Source organism: Metarhizium brunneum, chromosome 6 (genome assembly GCF_013426205.1).
Source record: "Metarhizium brunneum chromosome 6, complete sequence".
Classification (NCBI taxonomy): Eukaryota; Fungi; Ascomycota; class Sordariomycetes; order Hypocreales; family Clavicipitaceae; genus Metarhizium; species Metarhizium brunneum.
Genome location: NC_089427.1, coordinates 2,748,509 through 2,770,573, shown reverse-complemented (window position 1 = coordinate 2,770,573; position 22,065 = coordinate 2,748,509). Strand labels below are relative to the sequence as shown.

General features: G+C 54.1%; 7 protein-coding genes across 7 annotated transcripts; 2 read left to right on the top strand and 5 right to left on the bottom strand.

The window, feature by feature from the left end:
- Nucleotides 1–98: 98 nt before the first annotated feature.
- G6M90_00g101750 (uncharacterized protein) lies at nucleotides 99–1,850 on the bottom strand (the record flags this gene model as incomplete). Its single annotated transcript, XM_014690684.1, has 1 exon — nucleotides 99–1,850. The coding sequence occupies one exon, from the start codon at nucleotides 1,848–1,850 to the stop codon at nucleotides 99–101; it is 1,752 nt and encodes a 583-aa protein (XP_014546170.1).
- A 407-nt stretch (nucleotides 1,851–2,257) lies between these two features.
- On the bottom strand, nucleotides 2,258–4,838 carry G6M90_00g101740 (uncharacterized protein; the record flags this gene model as incomplete). Its single annotated transcript, XM_014690685.1, has 4 exons — nucleotides 2,258–3,236; nucleotides 3,295–3,573; nucleotides 3,628–4,304; nucleotides 4,359–4,838. 4 exons carry the CDS (start codon nucleotides 4,836–4,838, stop codon nucleotides 2,258–2,260), a joined length of 2,415 nt encoding a protein of 804 aa, XP_014546171.1.
- A 1,040-nt stretch (nucleotides 4,839–5,878) lies between these two features.
- Nucleotides 5,879–7,094, top strand: RED2_3 (Dehydrogenase RED2; the record flags this gene model as incomplete). The annotated part of the gene is made up of 2 exons (XM_014690686.1): nucleotides 5,879–6,272; nucleotides 6,355–7,094. 2 exons carry the CDS (start codon nucleotides 5,879–5,881, stop codon nucleotides 7,092–7,094), a joined length of 1,134 nt encoding a protein of 377 aa, XP_014546172.1.
- Nucleotides 7,095–9,972: 2,878 nt separating this feature from the next.
- mobA_1 (3-hydroxybenzoate 4-monooxygenase) lies at nucleotides 9,973–12,207 on the top strand (the record flags this gene model as incomplete). The annotated part of the gene is made up of 4 exons (XM_066131593.1): nucleotides 9,973–10,265; nucleotides 10,357–10,733; nucleotides 10,790–11,830; nucleotides 11,906–12,207. 4 exons carry the CDS (start codon nucleotides 9,973–9,975, stop codon nucleotides 12,205–12,207), a joined length of 2,013 nt encoding a protein of 670 aa, XP_065987634.1.
- A 349-nt stretch (nucleotides 12,208–12,556) lies between these two features.
- G6M90_00g101710 (uncharacterized protein) lies at nucleotides 12,557–14,374 on the bottom strand (the record flags this gene model as incomplete). Its single annotated transcript, XM_014690688.1, has 1 exon — nucleotides 12,557–14,374. One exon carries the CDS (start codon nucleotides 14,372–14,374, stop codon nucleotides 12,557–12,559), a length of 1,818 nt encoding a protein of 605 aa, XP_014546174.1.
- An 835-nt stretch (nucleotides 14,375–15,209) lies between these two features.
- Nucleotides 15,210–17,005, bottom strand: Aldh6a1 (Methylmalonate-semialdehyde dehydrogenase; the record flags this gene model as incomplete). Its single annotated transcript, XM_014690689.1, has 2 exons — nucleotides 15,210–16,264; nucleotides 16,333–17,005. The coding sequence occupies 2 exons, from the start codon at nucleotides 17,003–17,005 to the stop codon at nucleotides 15,210–15,212; spliced, it is 1,728 nt and encodes a 575-aa protein (XP_014546175.1).
- Nucleotides 17,006–18,496: 1,491 nt separating this feature from the next.
- CALX (Calnexin) lies at nucleotides 18,497–20,428 on the bottom strand (the record flags this gene model as incomplete). Its single annotated transcript, XM_014690690.1, has 3 exons — nucleotides 18,497–19,000; nucleotides 19,062–20,138; nucleotides 20,318–20,428. The coding sequence occupies 3 exons, from the start codon at nucleotides 20,426–20,428 to the stop codon at nucleotides 18,497–18,499; spliced, it is 1,692 nt and encodes a 563-aa protein (XP_014546176.1).
- Between the last annotated feature and the right edge of the window lie 1,637 nt (nucleotides 20,429–22,065).

The following is a 22,065-nucleotide window of genomic DNA, read 5'->3' as shown; positions in this document are numbered from 1 at the left end:
TTGACGAGTTTAGGATACGGCATGAAAACGTGATAGATGGCCGGGAAGCCAGATATCTCAACGACGCATAAATACAAATGCCCTCATGCAATTCAGCCCTAACTCCGAATGTGCCATAATCTAATTTTCCCAGAGTCATTACCCACAGCTAACACGTCGCTCTCCCTCCCAAACGCCACACAAGTGATTCTACCCAGCGGCGTCTGCTCCGTCGGCCAATTTCGATATACAGTGCAGCTAGGAAGGTGCACCAGCCTCAGGGCGTCCTTCTTCTCCCGACTACCAAACGCGAGCAGCTGGCCGTCCGGCGAGAATGCCAAAACGGTGATGGGCGTGATGAGCTGCTCAAAGGTTCTGGTCGGCGTGGGCCGTTCCTTGACGACGAGCTCGTCGTCCCCTTGCGAAGCTATCAGCACGCTTCTGTCGTAAATATTCGCGATACCGCTGTTCGACCCGACGGCCACCCAGCGGTCCTCCCCGAGGGCTGGGGGTCCGCCGTGCCCACCGAGACTGATGACGATGCCGCCGATGCAGCCGTCGTCGTGCCATATACCGACAAAGGTCCTCGACTCCATGTTGTATTCGCCAACTTGGCCGTCTCGACCGAGAATCGTCATGCCGCCCCCGGTACTCCACCACGCGAAATCAGCAATACCGTGTCGGCTGGATAGTCTGGCGGCGGCAATCCACTGCATGGAAGCTACGCTGAGGACATTGATCACGCCACCGCCCTTTTTTGTCGATGCGACAATGGCCATGTATCGCCCGCAAGGGCTCAGCTTGAACTTCTCCATGGTCTTGTGCTCCAAGCCATGTCCGGTGATTTGCGTCGTCTTCTGCACAATACCGGACGGCAGGTCCCACTGGTGAAAGTACCTTCTACGGCCACCAAAGAAGATCTTGTCGCCTTGCGGGTACAGGAATTCCGCTCTTCGCACGTCCACTTGCTTAACCTGGACAGATGTGAGCTGCGGGTTTGGCGTCGGCTGGGCATCGGGCGCGATGTGGTGCAGGTATAAGATTGATGCTCTGCTGGCGGACAGCAGGACGGGGTATTCGGGGTGGAAGGAGAGACACTCGACTGGAGCCCTGTGCTTGTCCGAAATGTCTCTTGTCCTCTGGATGTCGAGAACTTCTGGCCGCAGCCTGCGCTTCTTGGAGGCCCCCAGTCCGGCTAGCTGTCTGACGTCTCGCAGGAACTCCTCCAAGGGCTGCGCGGACGACTCCGAGTCTGAGTCTCCGTCAGAGTCGCTGGTCGAATTTGACGCTGCTGATGAGCGTCGCCGTCTCTTGGACGCCGGCCGTCCGGCGTTCTGTTTGGCCCAGGCCGGTGCAGGGTTTAATCGCAGGAATTGTTGGCGTAGCCGCCTCGAGTATTCCGAACCAGTGACGAGATCATCCGCCTCAGTCATTCGCAATTTCCGCAGCCTGTTCGCACCAGCCAAGGAAATAACTAATCGGTCGTCATCGCTATCCTCCCACGCCGGTCTATCGCCCTCTTCGACCTTTGGGGCATTTGCCAACGGCACTGACGCCCTCCCTGCGCCGGTATCCAGGACGAACAAGTCGGCATCATCTACTTCTTCTAGGCCGCCAGTATCGGTATCGCCCATTTCAATGTCGCCATTACCATCATCGTCCTCGTTAAGAATTCCATGTTTGAAAAGGTTTTCTTTAAACCCAGCCTTGTTTCCAAGAACCAATCGCTCGAGCTCCTCCTCGTCGGAGTCCTTTTCGAAAATACCAGCTCTTTTGTTGGCATCGGGCGGATTACCAGTCTCAGCGTCTGAAGAGAGCTCGCTTTCGGAACTCTCTTGGTCGAAATCCCAATTATCCAGTTTGTTCGCCATTTTTACAATGATAAATGGGCGGCGGGCGAAAAGGTGGTTATCAGCGCTGGCAAGATTTCGAGGTGGTGGAATTTTTTTTTTGGATGCCAATGTCAGCCTTGCAGACGGACCCCTCATATTTATGGGCCGAGAAACCCATTCACCAATAGGAGCTCGGTAAAGTCGCAAGGCTGATTGTATCATCGTCCCTGAGTGTGAGAATGCTTCCAAAACAAGAGGGGAGTGAGGGCCTTTTAGGAGTATTTCATGACTGCTCCTCAGACTATATTTTTATACATAAACAGTAATACATGTTGGAAATTTTTGTGGAAGCAACTTGGGCCACAGCAATCCATGATGTGAGCCCAACACAGTAACACCAGAAATGGGAAAAAGTTGAATGTTGATTTTATTGTCCAATTAAATAATCATCTAAAAGAAACGGTCTTCGTGAGTATATCCTCCAATGTCCTTAATTTTGGACTGACAGACTGCGTACACTTCAATGTCATTACAGCTCCCTTCTGAGCCACATCAATCAACTTCTCAACACTCCCACCCTGCGCCAATCCAGAAACAAGAACGCCCAAAAACGTATCTCCAGCACCATTGACTGATACAATGCTCTCAACTTTTTCTGCTGGTGGGAATAGCCGCATGTAAATTCCGCCCACGGTAGGGTGGTTCGGTGACGCCCTTGCCAGTATGTACTCTTCTGCATCTCTATCCCGAAGACGCGGGTCATCTCGACCGAGAATGCTTGTCAATAAGACGCCATTCGGCCCAAGTTTTGTCAGTAAAGTGGGTATATAAGGCAGCAGATTGACGCATTGCACCGGCACTCCCGTGTCCGTCAAGTCTGCGGATGTGAGCCTTACGAAGCGGTCTCTGGCTCCCGTCATTCCAAAAGCGTCTATAACCCTGAACCAATCTTGGGAGTCCAGGTAGCCGTTCTCTTTTGCGACTTCGTACATGCCTGCTAGCTCATACGTGTTTGGAGACGCCATGTCGACGCTGGCATGGGGAAAGATGTCAAGCTTGGGAATGCCGCGCTGGTTTGTGAATAGGCTCTTTGATTTGGCAACGGACACTGGCTCGAATGCAACTTTCGCGTTGTGGTCTTTGCCTATGCTAACCCATTCTCTAATGCTGCTGGCACTCCAGTTACCGTCAACTACCAGCCATCTCGGTGAAGTTACCTTCACTGTTGACCGCCATTCCTCGGGGAAAGAGTATTGAGTGAAAATGCCCATATCAGCCATTGCCATGACAAGATTTCGGTTTGCATCGTTGATGGCGACATATTGAGCGGTTCTGCTGCCAGCGTGTTCTGTGCTTTGAAGCATCTTGACATGTGCAGTGTCCAGTCCAGATTGATGTAGAGAAGAAATAACAGTTGAGCCAGCTCTATACAACGCGGTCAGAACTGATTATTTCGGAGTGACAGCATGAGGGCCGGACTTACATATCGTCAGCGACCATGCTACAGAAGCCTACCTTCGTCTTGCTACTCGCCAAATGCGCAGCCAAAGCTACGTTGTGGCCAACGCCACCAATTGACTGAGTAATGGAGGCGGGATTAGAAGTATGCGCCTGCGGTGAGGCATCTCCAGATTTGGAACCGGTGAAATCACAGCTTAGGTCAACAGCCACGCCCCCAGCAACGAGGACGTCAGTCTTGCTGTTGGTTGCATCTTGCGCTTTAAGAAAGACTGGGCTGTGTGGGGGCATGAATGCATTTTTGCTATCTACAATTAGACTTAAACGTCTTTCACGTTGCAACCACGATTCCACTTACGAACTTGTCGCCGGCCGAGGCTCGTTCGCCAGCAACCGCGACAACTCAACAGAAATATTAGTGGCTCGTGTAATATTTGCGGTGGCCAAATTCTTGTTTGCCGAAACAACCCTCTCCCCACACAACTCCCGGAGTCTTTGCAGGATATATGGCGTGTTGGCACTCCCAGTAAAGCCTTTCTCATTGGCTTCCGACACCGCCTGCTCGATGGCCGCGTGCATTTCGTCTGAGGGCACGGCAAATTTCTCGGGAATTGGATTGGCAAACAGGAGGCCTGACTCGATTCCAAGCCGTTCCTGTGCCAGTATCATGGATGCTGCTTCCTTCTCCGTGTTGACGACCGACGGGCTCTTGGCGCCGCTGTCTCTGGCCCAGAAAGCCGGGAAGTCTATTTTTCCTTCTCGGCCGTCGGCAAATGTTGAAACAGCACAGCCCTGTGTCTCTAGGTATTCCAATGTTCGGGGAATATCCAGAAACCCCTTGCAGCCGCTGCTAATGACAGCCACGCGTGTACGTCCTAACTCGGTGAGGTCTGCAGAAATATCCATTGAATTTTGACCCCCTCTGTGAACACCACCAAGGCCGCCGGTACCGAAGACCCTGATACCAGCTAGTCTTGCGAGCAACATGGTCCCTGAGATGGTCGTTCCACCATGCATTCTGCGACCAGCAATACCCTGCACAACCTGTCAGTAAACGGTCACGACCACGTATGATGGTGCATCACTCACCATGCCGACGAGATATGAAATATCCCGGCGTGAAACTTTGGCGGCATTTCCTCTCTCAACGATGCGCATCATCTCCTTGCCCGACACACCTACGGTCGGCACCCCATCCACTATGGCAATGATTGCTGGTATACCGCCAAGACTCCGAACAAGGTCCTCATGTTCCAAGGGAAGGTCCTTTGACAGTGCGCCATGCGTGTAAATGGTTGATTCCAGAGCTACCAGAGGCTTATTCTTGGCCACAGCGTCGGCAACTTCGTCAGAGACGCACAGCCAATCTCCCAGGACCGGCGAACCCTTGGATGAATTATTGCTCGCAAAGCCTCGGCAACCGCCAGACTCCGACGCGCCATTGCGTCCCCAGGAACGCGTAAACTGGAAGCAGACAAATTTTGACAAATGGAAACGGCTCGCATGATGCAGTCCACGTTTGCACGGGGTCGGCGTGGGCCGAATCGCCCGCATTAGAGTGCTTGCCATGCTGAGTACCAGCTCACAGAGCTGTTGCTGATAGTTGACGACGGCAGAGGGGGAAGAGGGCGTGCGATGCAATTAAATGGGGCTCCAGAAATGAGCCAAATGTCACAACATATGGCTTTGTTTTCTTTTTATTTCGCCTCGAATAGCTGTGTGGTGAGAGAAAAGGAGAACCGTGGTTGAAGGTGAAGCCAATGTAAGTTAGGGAGCCATCAACCTTGGCCGAGTGACTGCATTTTGAGCATTGGTCGGAGATGGCCAAAGTGGGTCTGGAGCTTGGAAGCTTGGAGCTCCGCAAGCCAGTGCTCAAATGTCGGACGGAGGCAACCGTTGGGGCCCGTGGAAGGGCATTTAAGCGGCGCGTGGCCAAGACCCGACAGCTGGGGCCTTGTGCCGTAAGAACCTGCCGTCGCTTGCCGCCCGTTTCCGGTAGAGTTGTCAGATGTCGAAGATGACGGTGAGTTTGAAAGTGTCACTTTGAGTTTATTTCGAGTGTTTCGTCACTCTTATAAGCTGTCTTGTGAGGCCGTGTGCGTCCGTTCGGCTATGCCCCGGAAACAAAGGCGCAGGTCAAAGAGGTCTCAGCTCTTGGTCTTCAAATATCCTAGAGTTTGCATGCACGTGCCCCCAGCTCGGCAGTCGCAGGTGCTTCACCATAATAACACTCCATAGTGCCGCCAGCTTATGACAGCTGCCACGGTTCCTTCCCCGCACGCACGCCCTCGCCAGAAACGGCAAGGACCTCGGCTCTAGCTAGCTCTTTGCGCTGGACATGTTGAGGCTCAGGAGTTGTGGTCGTTTGAGGCAGCCGGTTGTTCAACTTAACCCGAGTATATTAATTTCATACCGGCTTTGACTGCACTCTTCTACTTTCATCTTATACCAGGTCCATCTTCTCGCCATTTGTCTCCTCTAATAGCCCTTTTGCGTCTAGGAAACCCGTTTTCACGCCCAACCGAATTCGCGGCCGTCTATACAACTCAACTTGATATTGTTTGAGGCTCAGTTCTGTGCTCAAAACCGTAGATTCCCACATTCACACCATGCCGATGCATCAGGGATTCCTACCCCGCGAGGGCTTTTGCCTTGATGTTGTCCTCAAGCTCTTCCGCAGAACCGCCGGGAACCCAGCCCTTCTCCTCCCCCTCGTCTTGCTTGCGAGATTCTCCAAAAAAGGCCAAGACTGGGCCATCTTGCACCCCAAGGCCGCCCGGCGCCTTAGAGTTCTATTCTACTTTGCCGTCTTGCGACGCCTGAGTGCTTGGTATTCAGACAAACTGCGCAACAATTGGGTCGACGACAAATATGTCTGGTCGAGGGAAATTGTACTTGTTACTGGCGGTGCTGCTGGCATTGGCGCAAGCATGGTGCGATACTTTGCCGAGAAGGGCATCACCGTTGTTGTACTCGATGTTCAGCCCATGACCATGAAGACCAGTGCGTTTGCCCCGGCAGTACTCCGCGTTTTCTGTTTTTCTGTCCAAAGAGGAGTCCATGGGCTAACTAGTTATACGAATAGATTCGAGGGTACACTACTATCAATGCGACCTTAGATCGCCCGATGCCGTCATTGCGGCGGCAGACCGGATTCGAGCTGAGGTCGGCCATCCTTCTGTTCTTATCCACAACGCCGGCGTCGCCAGAGGCAAGACTATTATGGACTCTGAGCCAGCAGATGTCCGATTCACCTTTGATGTCAACACTCTATGTCACTACTGGGTCACCAAGGCATTCTTGCCTAACATGATTTCTCAAAATCACGGCATAATTGTCACCGTATCATCGATCGCTGCATGGGCTGGTCTTCCCGACATGGTCGACTACGGTGCTTCAAAGGCTGCCGCCTTGGCTTTCCACGAGGGCCTCTCTGGAGAACTCAAGTTTCGCTACAATGCTCCCAGGGTTCGAACTATTACGGTCCACCCTGGACACACTCAAACCGCCCTTTTTGCAGGCTTTAACCAGGGCAACTCATTCGTCGCTCCCATGTTGCATCCCGACTCTATTGCCGAGGCTGTCGTCAAACAGGTCCTCACCGGACGCAGTGGAACGGTCGTCCTGCCCGAGGCCGCCTCGATGCTGTCATGGCTCCGAGCGCTGCCCGACTGGCATGGCATCCGTGTGAGATCCAAGGCCCAGGGAAGCATGAAGAACTGGTCAGGGAGGCAAGTGGTGCAGGATGTTGGTGCTCTGTATCAACCCGTTGATGGCCAGCATTCCGAACCAAGCGAGAGCACCGTACTGATTTCAGAGGAATAACGGATCCAAATGATCGGCCACATTTATATGTATGTGTGATTTTGCTCCTGCAAGTTCTGGATATATGAGGCCGATATCGGACGGAACGATGTAACAGCTCGGCGAACACGCCTTGAGGATATTAGGCTCTTGGAACTTGATGTACCGGTACCTCGAATACTTCCGTGCCTATAGGTCCTCATGTGGGAAGGCATCTGTGTGTATGTATGTAGTCTCTTACGATAGCCGGAGTGGATGGTTTGTGATATTATTTGTTTATTAACCCGTAAACACACACGCACACGCACGCACACACACACATACACATGTATGTATTTACACGCGTCTCAGAAGGGCTAGTAGCTGCTGACTCTCTGTACGACTAATATCGGGTTGCCGATTGGTAATGCCCTTCCCGGACATATCGGCCATGCGTCTAGATTATCACATTTGTGGTCGGTGCACCGACACTATTGTTTTCGATTGGATGACCCATTTGAACTGTAAAGCGGTACGGTGGTCTGATCTGTCATGCAAGTAGTTCTCATCCGCCTTGTCCCGGTAAGGACCCCTTGCGGTTGCATAACAGCATCAAGCCTTACGACTGCTTTGCGTAGCTCGGTTCTCGGCGTCTGCATGAGACGATTGTTCGGCTTAGTACAGGACAGGGCTTTGATTCCTACCATCAACGGGCGAACGCAGGTAATATGGATTGGCTTCCGGTTGGTACGATTGCAAAGTCTGATCCATGGCACACAACGATGTCGAGAGATGCGTACTACTGCGTATGTACATACATACGCTATGCGTTGCAAGAGCAAAAGAGCTTGGTCGTATCATCAGGGATCTTTTTGTGGACCAATCGTTCTAGTTGCTTGCTGGAAGGAAGCATGTCGCATGATGATCTAGCTAGCTGGGGGTCAGAGCAAATTTCACAGCGCTGGGAACCCGGGATGTAGTACATACATGTAATATTCGAAAGGATAGTATAGGGTTTAGAAGATCGATCACCGGGAGATATGGCGGGGTGGGACAACACTAGGGGCACTTGAGCATTTGAGCATGCAAGAGGCACATGAGAATTTGACACGGCGGATGGGGATAGCACCCGGGAAGAACATTTGACATGGAAGTTGAACTTGCAGGCTCCGGACAAGCCGCCTGCAACTTGACTACTACTGGCAAGAATGGAAACGTCAAGTCGAATCCATATGGTACAAGCTCCTCGAGTGCATATACGACTACTATCGATGTTATGTAGAAAGGGCACTGTTGACGCGGTGTGACGGTTGCAGTGTTGGGGAAGGCCGGGACTCATGGGACTCATGGCTGAAACCAGGCCGACGGCTCGAGATGTACTCCGTACATGCTCCGGAATACAGAAACTTCTCAAATGAAGTGTGCTTCAACAAGACGTGCATGATGGCACCACTTTCATCCACGAACGATGGCTGCGATCTGGAGGTGGACCAATCACGAGAGGCGTTTGTGCAGGCTTCTGCCAAATGGAGCAGGAGCGGATGAGCCAGAAGACACAGATGAAGGGAATATGTATGGACTCCGTATGTACATAGTACTACGGACTGGACCGGGACATTTGCAAAGAACTGCAGGCTTGATTGCGTGCGCTGCAAGCAGCAACCTGGCCTAGGGACTGCCACGCATGGAAGTCGCCGGGACTGGCGACGGTCGACGCCTGGCAGACGCCTGGCACAAGATTGAGCAGGTAATTAAGTGGCACCAGATTGGCACTTGCCTCGTCACAGCTGCCAATCTGGCCATCTGGCCATCTACTCCGTACCAATGAGTCAATTCAACCACTCAAGATGGACCAAGTCGAACCAAGTCAAACCCTCTGGCGCTAGCGGCGGGAGCCCCACCGACTTTGTCCGCCAGATCAGCCCATTTTTGCTTCACAAATTCCCAAACCTCACTCAGCACGCCATCAAGTCATGCCACTTTTGCTGCAACGTTGAGACCAGGTGCCAGATGATGCCCGTGGCCTCCGCTCCTCCTCCTCCTCAGCCTCAGCGCCCTGGCCCATGATGTCTCTGGTGCCCGACTAGGGCTTTGGCTGTTTGACTGACCTCAGGCTCCTGCCCTTCCTTCTACGACTCGACTTTTGCCGGGCCTGTCCGATGAGCCGCTGACCAGCTTATTTGATGGCGGCCAGAGAAGCCATGGCACTGGTACCGAGCACTGGTACGGAGAACGGACTACGGGGCAAGAGGCAGAGGCAGAGGCACAAGGAACACGGCATAAGCATGGCCACCGACGACAGTCCGTGATTCAAGCTTCTAGTCGAGCGGAAGGTGGAAGCCAGGCGTTGCCACAAGCTCGTAACTAATATTTTATTCCGGCACCGCCCAGTCACTGCCATCCTTGATTGCAATTCTCTTCCTTCTCCTGGGACGACCGCCAAGATCACCGATTCAAGTCTACCGAGTATCGTACCACCTATTCTCTGTATTGTCTCCGGAACCATCTGCCCGTGCTCAACGGAGTAACACGTTAACTAGTCGACTCCCGCTTCCCAGTATTGGTTGGCCCACCCAACAGTTGTGGGTTTCGGACTGTTGATCGTTATTCGCCCACTTTTGACATCACATCTCGTACGTGGGTGGTATTAATAGAGAGCTGAAATCCTCAAAAGTCTAGCAAGTGCCTTGCCGCGGGGGGGGACTCACAAACCTTGCTTTTCTTTATCATTCCAGACAGCTTAGAAATAGCGACTCTCGTGCCGGCTAGACGACGACTCACAAACACTTCTACGTTTCGAAACTTAAAACTCCCCTGGATCATTAGACACGGTCGCATTAGCAAAAGCTGGGGGCAATTCCACTTGTAAATCGGACCTTTTAACTCCCAAGCCAGACGCAATATAAGCAACCGCAGAGGCATGGCACCGGGAATTTTATCCAGTCCCCAGCGTTCAGCAGATGCGACCCCAACCACCGATATGGACGTTGAAACTGCGGTGGAACGGCAGATGGAGCCTGTAGATGAGGATGCTGAAGACGCCACTATTGCCGACCTCTCCCAGCTACGAAACTTCCCCGAGCCGCCGTCGGATTGTCAAGTATGTGTTATTGGTGCAGGCCCGGCCGGCCTGATGATGGCGGCGACTCTGACGAGATACGGCATTCACGCCGAAGTGGTTGATGATAGAGCCGACCAAACACCAGTAGGAAGGTAAGGGAGAGAAATATCATGGCCCGTCGTGCTGGTAATTTGAAAGTGGCAATGACTTATGGATGGAGAAACTCACATCTTTGCTGCACAGGGCGGACGGTTTACAACCCAAGACGATTGAGACCTTCAGACAGCTACGACTAGCCGACCCTTTACTCCAACGAGGAGTCCGTGTCTATGATATTTCATTCTGGAGAGCCACGAAAGATCAGCCGCTGCACAGACTAGGCCGAGAAATTCATTACCCACCCGTAATTGATGTCATTGATCCGTATATTTTACTGGTTCACCAAGGCATCGTAGAGAGTCTATTCATTGAAGATCTAGCCAAGAGAGGCAAAACGGTGCGCAGAAACGCCTCTTTTGAATCTTATGAGAATATTGCCAAGACCGGCCAGTTGCAAGTAAATTGCCGCACGAATGTAACCCAGGACAAGAAGACTTATACTACACAATACTTGGTTGGATGTATGTCCCCTCCCAAATTTGCCCATGAGCGCGATCTTTCGCTGACAAGAGTGTAGGTGACGGAGCGCACTCCAAAGTCCGCAAGAGCATTCCCGATGTAGCAGCCATCGGAATGTCCCAGGCCGCAATCTGGGGAGTCTTGGATGGAGAACTCATCACAGATTTTCCTGACATTTGGTCAAAAACACTAGTATACTCAGAGGAGCACGGTTCTATTCTTATTATCCCCCGTGAGAGAAACATGACAAGGTTTTATATCGAGCTCAAGACATGGGCCACCGAGGACCGTCGCCAGCTCGGCCAGCAATTCGTCACGGAACAAGCCAGAAAGATTATGGCTCCATTCTCCGTCGATTGGAAGTATATTGAATGGTTTGGACGATATCAGGTTGGCCAGCGTGTAGCCAGTCGATTCTCCGACGCCAACACCAGGGTGTTCCTCGCCGGCGATGCCAGCCACACGCACTCACCCAAGGCCGCCCAGGGTATGAACACGTCCATGCACGACTCGTGGAATCTTTCGTGGAAGCTTAACCTGGCCGTCCGTGGGCTTGCCAAGCCAGTCTTGCTTGAAAGTTATGAAGAGGAGAGACGGAAGATAGCACTCGACCTGGTCAACTTTGACTACGAACACGCTAACCAAATTGCTGGAGGCGATGCGGTTGCCCTGGCCAAAAACTTCAAGGCAAATGTGCGCTTTATATCTGGAATCGGTGCAGAATATTCCAGCAGCCCTATAAACCGCACCGAGACAGACAGCTTTGCCATTCCTACTGGTGATGCCCGGCCCGGATGTCTCTTGCCTCCAGCGAAAGTCACCCGATACATTGACTCGAACCCCGTGGATGTCCAGCTCGACATCCCCATGTTGGGTCAATTCAGGATCTTCCTCCTCATGTGGGATGTCCAGCAGGCTGCACCTTTCCTGTCAACCTTTTGCCACGCCGTTGCTGGGAATTCGTCGTTTGTAAGCCAGCTTTCCGCTGCGGCGAGCAAATCCTACGCTGAGCAACCCAGAAAGGGCTCCGCAGAGGACATTTACATCCGTCCGGAACGCTATACCGCAGTCAGCCATCTCTTTACTTTTGCATTAATCAGTATGTCTCTCATTTCCCCAACACTAGCCTCTGCATATATACATCATCCTTTAGGGATCGCTAACGAAGAAACAGCAACCATGCCCAAGGCGGAAATGGAAATCTACGATCTCCCAGCCATGCTGCAAGATAGCCGCTGGACGCTGTACCTCGACAACATTCCCGAGCAAGATACCCGCGGCACGCTGTGCACGAACAAGTGGCTCGGCAATCTGGAGCCAGGCGAGGTAGCCATTGTCAACGTCCGCCCAGATGGGTACGTCGGCTCTGTCGGGCGGTGGGACACAAGCAACGACGATTCGGGCGAGAGGGCGGCCGAGTGGTTGGATGACTACTTCAGTGGGTTTTTGCAGATTCCCCCAGCACTTAAAAGCTAAGGATATGCCCAACAAAAGGAGTGGTGGGTAAATTTTACACTATTTCATATACAAGCGGAAAACTTTGCCACATCTGAATTCGTTCATGTTAGCACGACCATGTATGATTTTCCCGGGGGGGGGGTTGAAAAGCAGGGTATGGCATGGCAAGGCGTTATCTAGGTTCATACACACGTATAGTTTATCATATTTTTACAGACCCACGCTACCCAACACACAAGAAGAAAGGAGAAGAAGCTCTCACGACCGACGCTATTCATAGTTTTATGCAAAACATTGCATTCATGGCCCCTCATATCATCATATATTCGTGTATCCAGGTATCATCATAAGTCATGGTAAGAGGTTGTCAAAACATCAAAATGGTCACGTCCCCGGCCTCATCCTCGCCCACAACCCACCGCTCATCACCAGCAATGCACCCCTTGCCCATGAGCTGCGACCACAAACCATCCTCGAACCTCACCTCGTCGTCATCCGGGGCGGCGTGCGCCCGGTCCCCGCTGCGATACCTCGCGACCCCCTCGACGCACAGCCGCGGCCGGACGTGCACCGACAGCGTCTCCATCATGAAGCAGTGTCTGGCCGTGATTCTCACGCCCGCCAGCGCATCGTGGGCCTCTGAAACGGTGAGGTACGGGAAGTCGTCGTGGCGCCAGCACGGCGTCCTCCCAGGCCACGCTGAAGAATCCTCCGCCGCGTCCACCCCGTCCACCCCGTCGTCGGCGCAGCTGGCCCGGCAGCTGCGGGGGCAAAACTCCATGCCGTGGTCGGCGAACGTCCCCCGGCCGCCGCAGTCGTCTACCCACCTCGGCCCGTCGCCCACGAGCGGTATCCCCGTGGTGCGCAGGTGGTGCTGCCGCGGAGGCGTGGCGCTGCTGTGCGGGCCCGCGCACCAGCGGTGCTCCTCCTCGACGAGGAAGACGTGGCCCGTGGCCGAGCGCGCGTCGGCGTCCCAGGTGTTCCGGTCGAGGGCGAGGCCTCGCAGCCGGGGCGTGTCGGCCTGTCGGACGCCCCAGCCGGACAGGTCGTCGTTGGCGATGCGCCGTATGATTCTCGGCCCGGGGGAGGAGGAGGAGGGGGGTGCCAGCCCGCCGGCAGGATCGAGCGACGGCCGGTAGGGACTCGGGCGGGAGATGTCCCAGACGACGAGGCGCTCGAGGGGCGCGTGCTCGCCCCACGGCGACCGCGTCGGCTGCCAGATGTAGACGACGTAGTGCGTCGCGTTGTGCGTCGAGAAGAAGCGGTCCTGGTGGGAGAGCGGCAGGCCCAGGCAGTGCGTCTTCCACTCGGACCGGAAGGACACCTGAACCCGCCGCCGGCGGCCGCGTCCGCAAGAGCCCGGGACGACGTCAAAAGCCGTGGCGAAGTGGCGATGCGCGGCGGCCCCGACGCCGTCCGCCTCGTCGCGTCCCTGCTCCTCCTCGCACCACTCGACCACCAGGATGCCGTGGCTCAGGCGCACCCTCCGGACGACCTTGCCGCCCGCGTCGAATGGCACCTCGGCCTCGTCGCCGCTCGCCAGGTCCCTCGCCCTGTACACGACGGTCGCGGCGCCAGCAGCGGCGGCGGCGGGATACACCAGGACGCCCTGCCGCGGCGCAAACGTCCACACGGGGTCCCAGTAGTCAAAGGCGGCCGTCTTGTCGTCCAGCCTCAGGAACCTGTTCCACGGCGTGACGCCCCTGAGCCCAGGGCCCCCCGCGACACGCACCTTGTCGACCCTCCAGGGCGTCGCGCTGCCCAGGTGGTGGTATCGCCGTGCCAGCGTCGCAAAGACGGCCGCCCAGTCCTCCTCCTCGAGAGGCCCGTGGCGGCCCGCGCGCAGGTGCCCGCGGAGGGCGCGGCCCTCGACCGACCGCGGGAAGTGCAGGAGGATGAGGCTGATGCTCAGGTCGGGCCGTACGAGCGCCGAGCGCACGTCACGCGAGATGCGGCGCGACGCGAGGGCCTCGGGCGCAGAGAGGTGCGACACGATTTCGAAAAACACCGTGTAGGGGAGGAGAGCGAGGTTCATGGCCGGGGGGTGGCATAGTCGTGTGTTTGGGGGCCGGCGAGGCTGCACTGCTGCTGGTGATGGTGATGGTCTGGTTGCTGGTTTCGGGGCCGCGTGTGTGTTGCGTCTGAGTTTATAGTAGAGCCGGCTGGGGACGGCGATCCACGACATGTTTGCGCCTCCTGCCGTGTGTGTAGATTGCATGTGACTTTGGCGTTTTTTTTCCTTTTTGCAACAGCCAAGTAAAGTGTAAAATGTTGAGAAACAAAAGATAAAAAATAAAAAATACAGAACCAACACGGAGGGAATGACGATAATGGCAACCACATATTAATAATAGACGGCCTCTTTCAACCCGTGTTGCGGTCCTCGCATCTTGCAGACGAGGTGTCGGTCACAACTCATCTGCATATCGAGCACCAGACACGTCATTCAGCACGGCTTGCCCATCCATGTAATCCCGCGCTCTAGCCCCTCAGATCAAGCGCATTCAAGACAGAAAGTCAATGTCATGTTTCCAATTTTGGGAATGATTCCCGGCTGGAGGCAGGCCGGGTTGGATGCATGGTGGCCAGCGGTGCCCTCATCCAAGAGCCGTCCATGACCTTTCTGGTTGCTCACAATGGCAGCAGTATGTATTGTATGTTTTCTTTTGTTAATGCAGAAATGCCCAATCCGTTCATGTGCCTCCGGGATCCCAAGCATCAAGTTCAAGCAACCATGTCACGTCACCTCCAAAAAATCACGCCAACCCAACGTGTTGTAGGCAAGGCCTTATGCGGCCTCAGTTTACACTGCATCTATTCACAAGCACTGTCGAGGACAATATATGTAGAACCCTATTATTTTCTCTTGACATGTTTTGCTCAGGCCAGGCCAGAAGCCGTATTTCCTACCACATGCACCCGTAAGAACTAATTTTTGAACAGAAAATCAACGTCCATCTTCAATTTCCCATAGCCTCCAGCGCCTCTCTTTCTCTTTCTCTCTCACACACACAGCCCCTTCATTGCAAAGTAGGCATGTGAACAGAAGCCTTCTTAGCAACAGCATCTTGGCTCTGCCACAGCGCCGTGACAGTCTTCAACTGCGTGTAAAAGTTGATACCCGGCTTTCCATAGAAAGTGCTGGCACCGCCACCCGCAATGCTCTTCTTGTTACCAGTGAAGGAGAACATGGGCAGCGGCACAGGGATGGGCACATTGATACCAACCTGGCCCGATTCAATGTTTCGGCGGAACGTCTCGGCCGTGGGGCCAGAGCGGGTGAAGATGGCCACGCCGTTGCCGTACTCGTTCTTGTTGATCAAGTCGATAGCGTCGTCAATGGTGTCGACGTTGAGGCAAACCAGCACCGGGCCAAAGATCTCCTCCTTGTAACACTTCATGTCAGTGGTGACGTTGGTGATGAGTGTGGGACCGATAAAGTTGCCATTGGGATACTTGGGGTTCTTGTAGTTGCGTCCGTCAAGGAGGATCGTGGCGCCCTCCTTCTCGGCGCTGTCAATGAGGCTCAGGATGCGCTCTCTGCTGTGGGGAGAAATGACGGGGCCAAGGTCAGCACCGGCCTCAAAGCCTCCATCAACTTTGAGCTTTTTGGCGCTCTCGGCAATGTCAGTGAGCCACTCCTTGGTCTCGCCGACCATGACTAGGCTGCTGAGGGCCATGCAGCGCTGGCCAGCGGCACCAAAGGCGGCTCCGACGACGCTGTTGATAAAGTGGTTCTTGTTGCAGTCAGGCAGGACGGCAGCGTGGTTCTTGGCGCCCAGGTTGGCCTGGACACGCTTGCCATTGGCGGAACCGCGGCTGAAGATGTACTCTCCGGCCTTGTTGCCTCCAACAAAGCTAATGGCCTTGATGGCGGGCTCGTCGAGGATGAAGTCGACAGTCTTGTGGGCGCCGTGGATGACGTTGACCACACCTTCGGGGAAGCCAGCCTTCTGGACCAGCTCAGCGAGGATCATGGCAGCGCCGGGGTCACGCTCAGATGGCTTGACGATGATTGTGTTTCCAGTAATGGTAGCGATGGGGATGCACCAAAGAGGAATCATGGCAGGAAAGTCTACAAAGACAGGTCAGCTGTCAGGTCCACACACCCAAGCAAAACCAATTCTGTTGGCCGGAACTTACTAAAGGGGCAAATGGCAGCCACAACGCCCAATGGCTCCCGATAAGTGCGAGTTTCCATATCCTTGGACACCTCCAGGACCTCACCCTTGAGCAGCTCTGGCGCGGCGATGGCCGCCTCAGCGACTTGCAGACCACGCAAAACATCACCCTTGGCATCGGCAAAGGTCTTGCCCTGCTCCAAGGTGATGCTGGCAGCCAGTCTGTCCCAGTTCTCGCGAATTAGCTGTACAAATCGGAACATGATTTGCTGGCGAGCCAGGACGGTCGTGTTCTTCCAGGACTTGAAGGCCTTCTCGGCGCTAGCCACAGCAGCCTTCATCTCCTCCTCGGTCATCTGGGGGACGCGAGTAACGAGGTTGTTCGTGGCCGGGTCAGGCAGGTCAATGAACTTGTCGGTTGTCGAGTTGACAAACTTGTTGTCGATAAAGTACGGCGTGTCCGCGACGGCCTGGATCTTCTCGTGGGTGTTGGGATAGCTGGTGGCCGTAGAGGCCAGAGCAGCCGTGGGCTTGAGCTGATGGGCAGTCGCATGTATTCTTCTCGCGGCCACGGCCGAGGAAGACGAGCCGTTGGAAACCATCTTGGAGGTGGCGATGGCAGATCGGGGTACGGCTGAGGTCACCGGGGACCGGGTGGCGCTGGCAGAGACGCTTCGTGAGATGAGCCGCCGCATGGTTGGTGACACCGGGAGGGAAGGTAGAAATTATGAGGGGATCCAAGGCACTGCTGGTGATGACAAGCAGGCTGGGAGAAGAAGAGGGCAAGGGGGAAAAAGGAAGAGGCAACGTACGGTGGTGGTTACGGAATTTCACACACAGGCTTCCTTTCTCGGAGAGACAGTTCTGGTGCCGCCTTCTTAACAGAGCGGCTACGCGCGGATGTGGGGAGGGGGGCCTTGAGCTCTTATGCCGGGGGTGGCACGGTGTTTGAGTCGTCAACTGGTCAGTCTAGGAACCAGAGCTCCGCACTCCCGACCAAGCCAAGCACTGCTTACTCGGTAATATGAGTATCTGTTACGAAGTAAGTTCTCGAGGGCACCAGGGACCGGTTTTGGCTGTTCCAGACTAGTAAATAAAGCTGTCTGCAAGGTGGCACGGTGCCACCAGAGCAACCCCCCGCGATCCCAGCGATCCCAACCATCCCAGCAACCCCAGCCCTCGGGGGAAACAGACTCGTCGCCGTCCACTTTGCCCCGTCGCGAGGCTGAGAGGGCGTCTAAGCATTGGATGGCCAAACCACTCGAACTGCATATTGCATGCAGTCCGACACTCATCGTGGGACACAGACGGCCGGTCCATTCACCCGTGCCGCCCAATTCCGCCATTGCCGACCTTTCCCCCCGACCTCCGACTTGCGGAGCCAGGACATCATCAATCGCCCATCCATGGTGGTCTCTGCTCTCCGGATACGGAGTACCGCCCTGTCGTGGTCTATGTACCTACACATATGCTGTGAGTTGGGCGCAATAATAGTACTCCGTACAGAGTACACGCGGTAGGCGGTAGCTAATAAGTTAATTGCTACTACTCCGGAGGGAGTCCGCCGCACCCGGGCCGAGCACTGCTTGCGACGTGGACATTGCCATATATGCTCGAACAGCAAAATACCATACATACGTGAGCCACCAAGTATTGAACCTCCTACCAAGTAGTTACTGCACTCCACTCTGCCCATCATCGGCATCGGAAAGCTTTCCGAACATGCTCTTCCAAACTACCAGGTTTCACTTTCCAAAGCCAAGCAATCCATGCAACCCAACAGGCGCTTTTAAACATTTAATCACATTCATGTCGCCTATTTGTTGTACATGGCAGACATGGCAGGGTCCGCCCAAGGCCGGAAACCTCCCCATCTAAATACACGCTCGCCATGTCCTACAGTCCGTCATCGCTCCTAGGTTTCGTGAAAACGTGGGAGACAAGGCCGACTAAATTAAAAATCAAAGCATTTCGGAGAAAAAACAGCAAATAGCAATTAGCAAAGCTTTCTTTTGAACCTTTCTTTTCTTGCTCCAAATCTGTCGCATACTGTTCTGAAATTCTCGGTCCATCAAGACGCCAGGGCTCCAGGTTTGTGTTTGTCCAGAATTCATTCATCCCCTTTCCCTTTCCCTTTCGCATTCCATTCATCCCCTCTCCTTTCTTCCCTCATCTTAGCAATCAGCTTACGACTGGCTGCGAGTGGCTCGCTTGCTGGCCTCTCCCTTAGCCTTCTCGGCACCAGTAGCAGTAGCCTGAGCAACCTTGTCCTTGGCCTCCTTGGCCTTGTCCTTGGCAGCGGCTGCAGTGTCCTTGACAGCGGGAGAGGATCCGCCAAGGCCAATGAGACCAACGACAATGGCAGCAAGAGTCACGATAATGGCACCAATACCACCAGCAACCTCGGGAACAAACTTGATGGCCTCAACAGGATCATTCTTGGCAATAGTGAGGAAGAGATCGAGCTTCTCCTTGATGTAGTGGACAGGGCCGTCGAGGAACTTGAGATCAGAGGGAGACTTGGGCTTGTCTTCCTCCTTGGGCTTGTCAGCCTCAGCCAGAGCCTTCTCAACGGGGTGCTTGAGTTTGAAAGTCTCGGCAGCTAGCTTCTCGGCGTCCTCAATGGAGTGGCCAATGTAGATGTTGTTGAAGAGGATATCGGGTTGCATGGTCCAGATCTCAAAGCCAATCTAAAGGCAAGTTTAGCAAGTACTCTCTTTGATATATCGAATGCCGCTTGGGATTACTTACAGCGCCAATGGGTTCAAAGTTGGCGGGGGTCTTGTCCTCGAAGAAGGCAGGGTTCTTGATCTTGCGAGGAGCCCAAGGCCCCTTGTAGGCAGGATTGTCAATGAAGGGGGCAGTCCACTTGCCCTTGTAGTCGGGGTTCTTCTTCATGGGTTTGGTCCAAGGGCCACAACCAGAGACATCGGCACACTTGGGGTTAGGGACAGTGGGAGCGATCCAGTCGCCGTCCTCTTCGTCATCCCAGTCCTCGGGTTTCTGGGCCTCAGGGTCGGGGATGGTGGTGGGCTCCTTCTCAAGCCAGTCCTCGGGAATGGTGGCCTCCTCGTCAACAATCTCAAAGGGGGCGTCCTCGTCCCAGTCCTCAGGCTTCTTAGCCTCAGGATCAGGGATACGTGCCTCGTCAACCCAGGTGTCGGGTTTGGAGTCCTTGGGGTCGTCGATCTCGGCGGGGGGGTTGATGGCGGGAGTGAAGTCCTCGAGGAGAGAACCAGACTTGACCTCCTCACCATTCTGCTTGATAGCATAGGTGTTGTTGGGGTGCACAATCAAAGTGTACAGCTCGGTAGTCTTGACGATCTTGGCGGTAGGGGGAGACGACAGGTGCTTCTCCTCGTACTCGCCAGTCTTGGGGTTCTTGTGGTTGAAGATGAAGTGGACCTTGTTGGTGTGGCCACACTTATCGGGACCAAACATGATGACGTAGGGGGTCGTGTTGCTAAACTCCTCCTGATGAAGAGCCTTGTTGTCGCGGAGCAACTTCATGTAGGCGCCGCCACATTCAAGGCCCTTTTGAAGCTTGACCTCGTACTGAACGACAAGAGTCTTACCCTTGTTGTCAATCTTCTTGGGGAATTTGGCAGAGATGGCGTGGTGGGCAGCCGGATTCTTGACAACAAGGCCTTTATCGCCATCCATGCCCTTGTACTGGTAAGGCTCCTCGACAGCCCACTCGCCGACAAAGGCCCATTCCTCCTCCTCATTGGCAGAACCCTTCATGTCCTTCTTGGCATGAGAAGGCTTCCATCGCTTCTCCCAGTCATCGGTGAACTGCTCGAGGAAGGGAGCTTTCAAGGTGGTAGGCTAGCAAAGCAGGTAGTTAGCTTCTAGATGTTCGGATGAGCTGGCCGGTCTTGGCCAGTTGAACAAGTGTCCACATGGGTTACAAGCACCGAGGTGGGCTGCACCTGATCTGATGGCAATCGAGGCGAATGCGTTCAAGGGCAAAGCCGGGGAGGGAGTTTTGTTCTTTCTTTGCTTACAGTGAAGGTGGGAAGTTCAGGAACAACAGGAGACTCCTCAGGCTTGTCAGCGTGAGCAGTGCCAGCCAGGATGGCGGCAGAGACAGCCACAGCAGCAGCGTTGAACTTCATGGTATCGACAGAAATCGACCAACGGGTCGGGGGAATGCAGAGACTAGGACCAAGAGCGCACAGCGCAAGTCAGTTCAGAATAAAGGCAAGGCAGGAAGACAAGCTCCAGAAAGTGCCAATTGATGCCAATGCCAAGGCTCGAGGAGTGGCTTAGGATTCCAAGAGGAAGTTGAAGAATCGGAAGAGAGGTGAGATGAGTGAAGATCAAGTGGTTCGTGAAGAGGTTTACTTAAGGACAGCAAAGTTGGAGCTGGCAGGGCCTAGGGTGGTTAAGGACACGTCGACTGGTAGAAGCTGCTCGAGCCTGGCAGGGGACAATGAGCCCCAAACTTTTTTGGAGCAGCGCTAGAGTGGGCAAAGTCCAAGTCGGCGGCGCACATGCGCAATGCGGGGGGGGGCGGCCAGACACTAGCTTGGCAGGCACGACGCAGCTAAGCATGACTAATCACGCCTCCACGTCTCCGTAGTTTGCGTGCAGTTTGAAGCTCTCACTCAAACTCTAACCCACAAGTCATAATTTAAGTATCAATTTAATCAACTACCGACCTACCTACCAAAGTAAATACCTACTTAAGGTAGACAGGCTGTGCCGGCGAAATAAACAGCGCGAAAGGCGAGACTCGGCTTCATTTTCCTTGTTGTTATTTTTTCGGTACAAGACCTTTTCTTTTGCGTATTGGTTTTCAATCCTGTGCTATGGCCACTCAATTTCCAAGTGGGATTGAAGAAGAAGAGATTCTGGCCAGGGAAGCGTAGGACTGAATGATAGGGACATATCTCAGTCTTTATGGTTCTTCTTCGCTTCTATTCTTCCACAAGATGAACCATGACATGAGCCATTCTGCATTTATTACGTGGGTAAGATGTAATTGCGGAAAGCAGTCGTGATCGCCATCTACTCTTCTCGAGACTATCCCAGCTTATGAGACCGACATTTCGGGACATTTTCCTTGTTATGGTGCTCGGTCATGCAATAGCCAAGTTGCACCAACTGCCCAGGCGACCGAGACCGCCATGGCCAAAGTTTTGCTCTTGGGGCAGCAAAATACCTGCTTGGGCTGATGCCATCCGAATAGCGCATTTCCCCTGCCTCCCGAATAGCAAGGCATTCGAGTTGAAGCATGCTGCAGAATAGAGGTGTCTGAAAATAAATAGAAAAATAAAAAAATAAAAAGCTCTGGCATGCAGGGTTCCAATGCTCACGCTGATTGACTAAGCAACCGGCCACTCACAGCTCAAGTTGCGAGAAACCAACCGGACCTCACGACCAAGAGTTATGCGTCGCAGGCTTTTGCAGGCTCTTTGAAGCTCGTCGTCCTAACGTCTCAAAGAAGCCCGCCACTAGTCAAATGTCACAGTCCCAAAATATGACTAGCACCCACATGGTGTTCCCAAAACTCAATTTGTAGACTTGCTTTCGCCGGTCTTCGTGCGCAGGTCGCCCTGTGACCCATGTAAAGGGCCTAGTGGCTAAAAGGAAACTCGACTGCACTAGTAATTACCCTTACAACACGGCAACAATGCAGCACCTGGATACATGTGTAATCGTGGCAGACCTAACAAAGGGACAAGTCGCCTGCACTGCTATCCGTTCTTGGGCACCCCCTCACGTGGTGCGAGGGACTTTGGCAAATGCG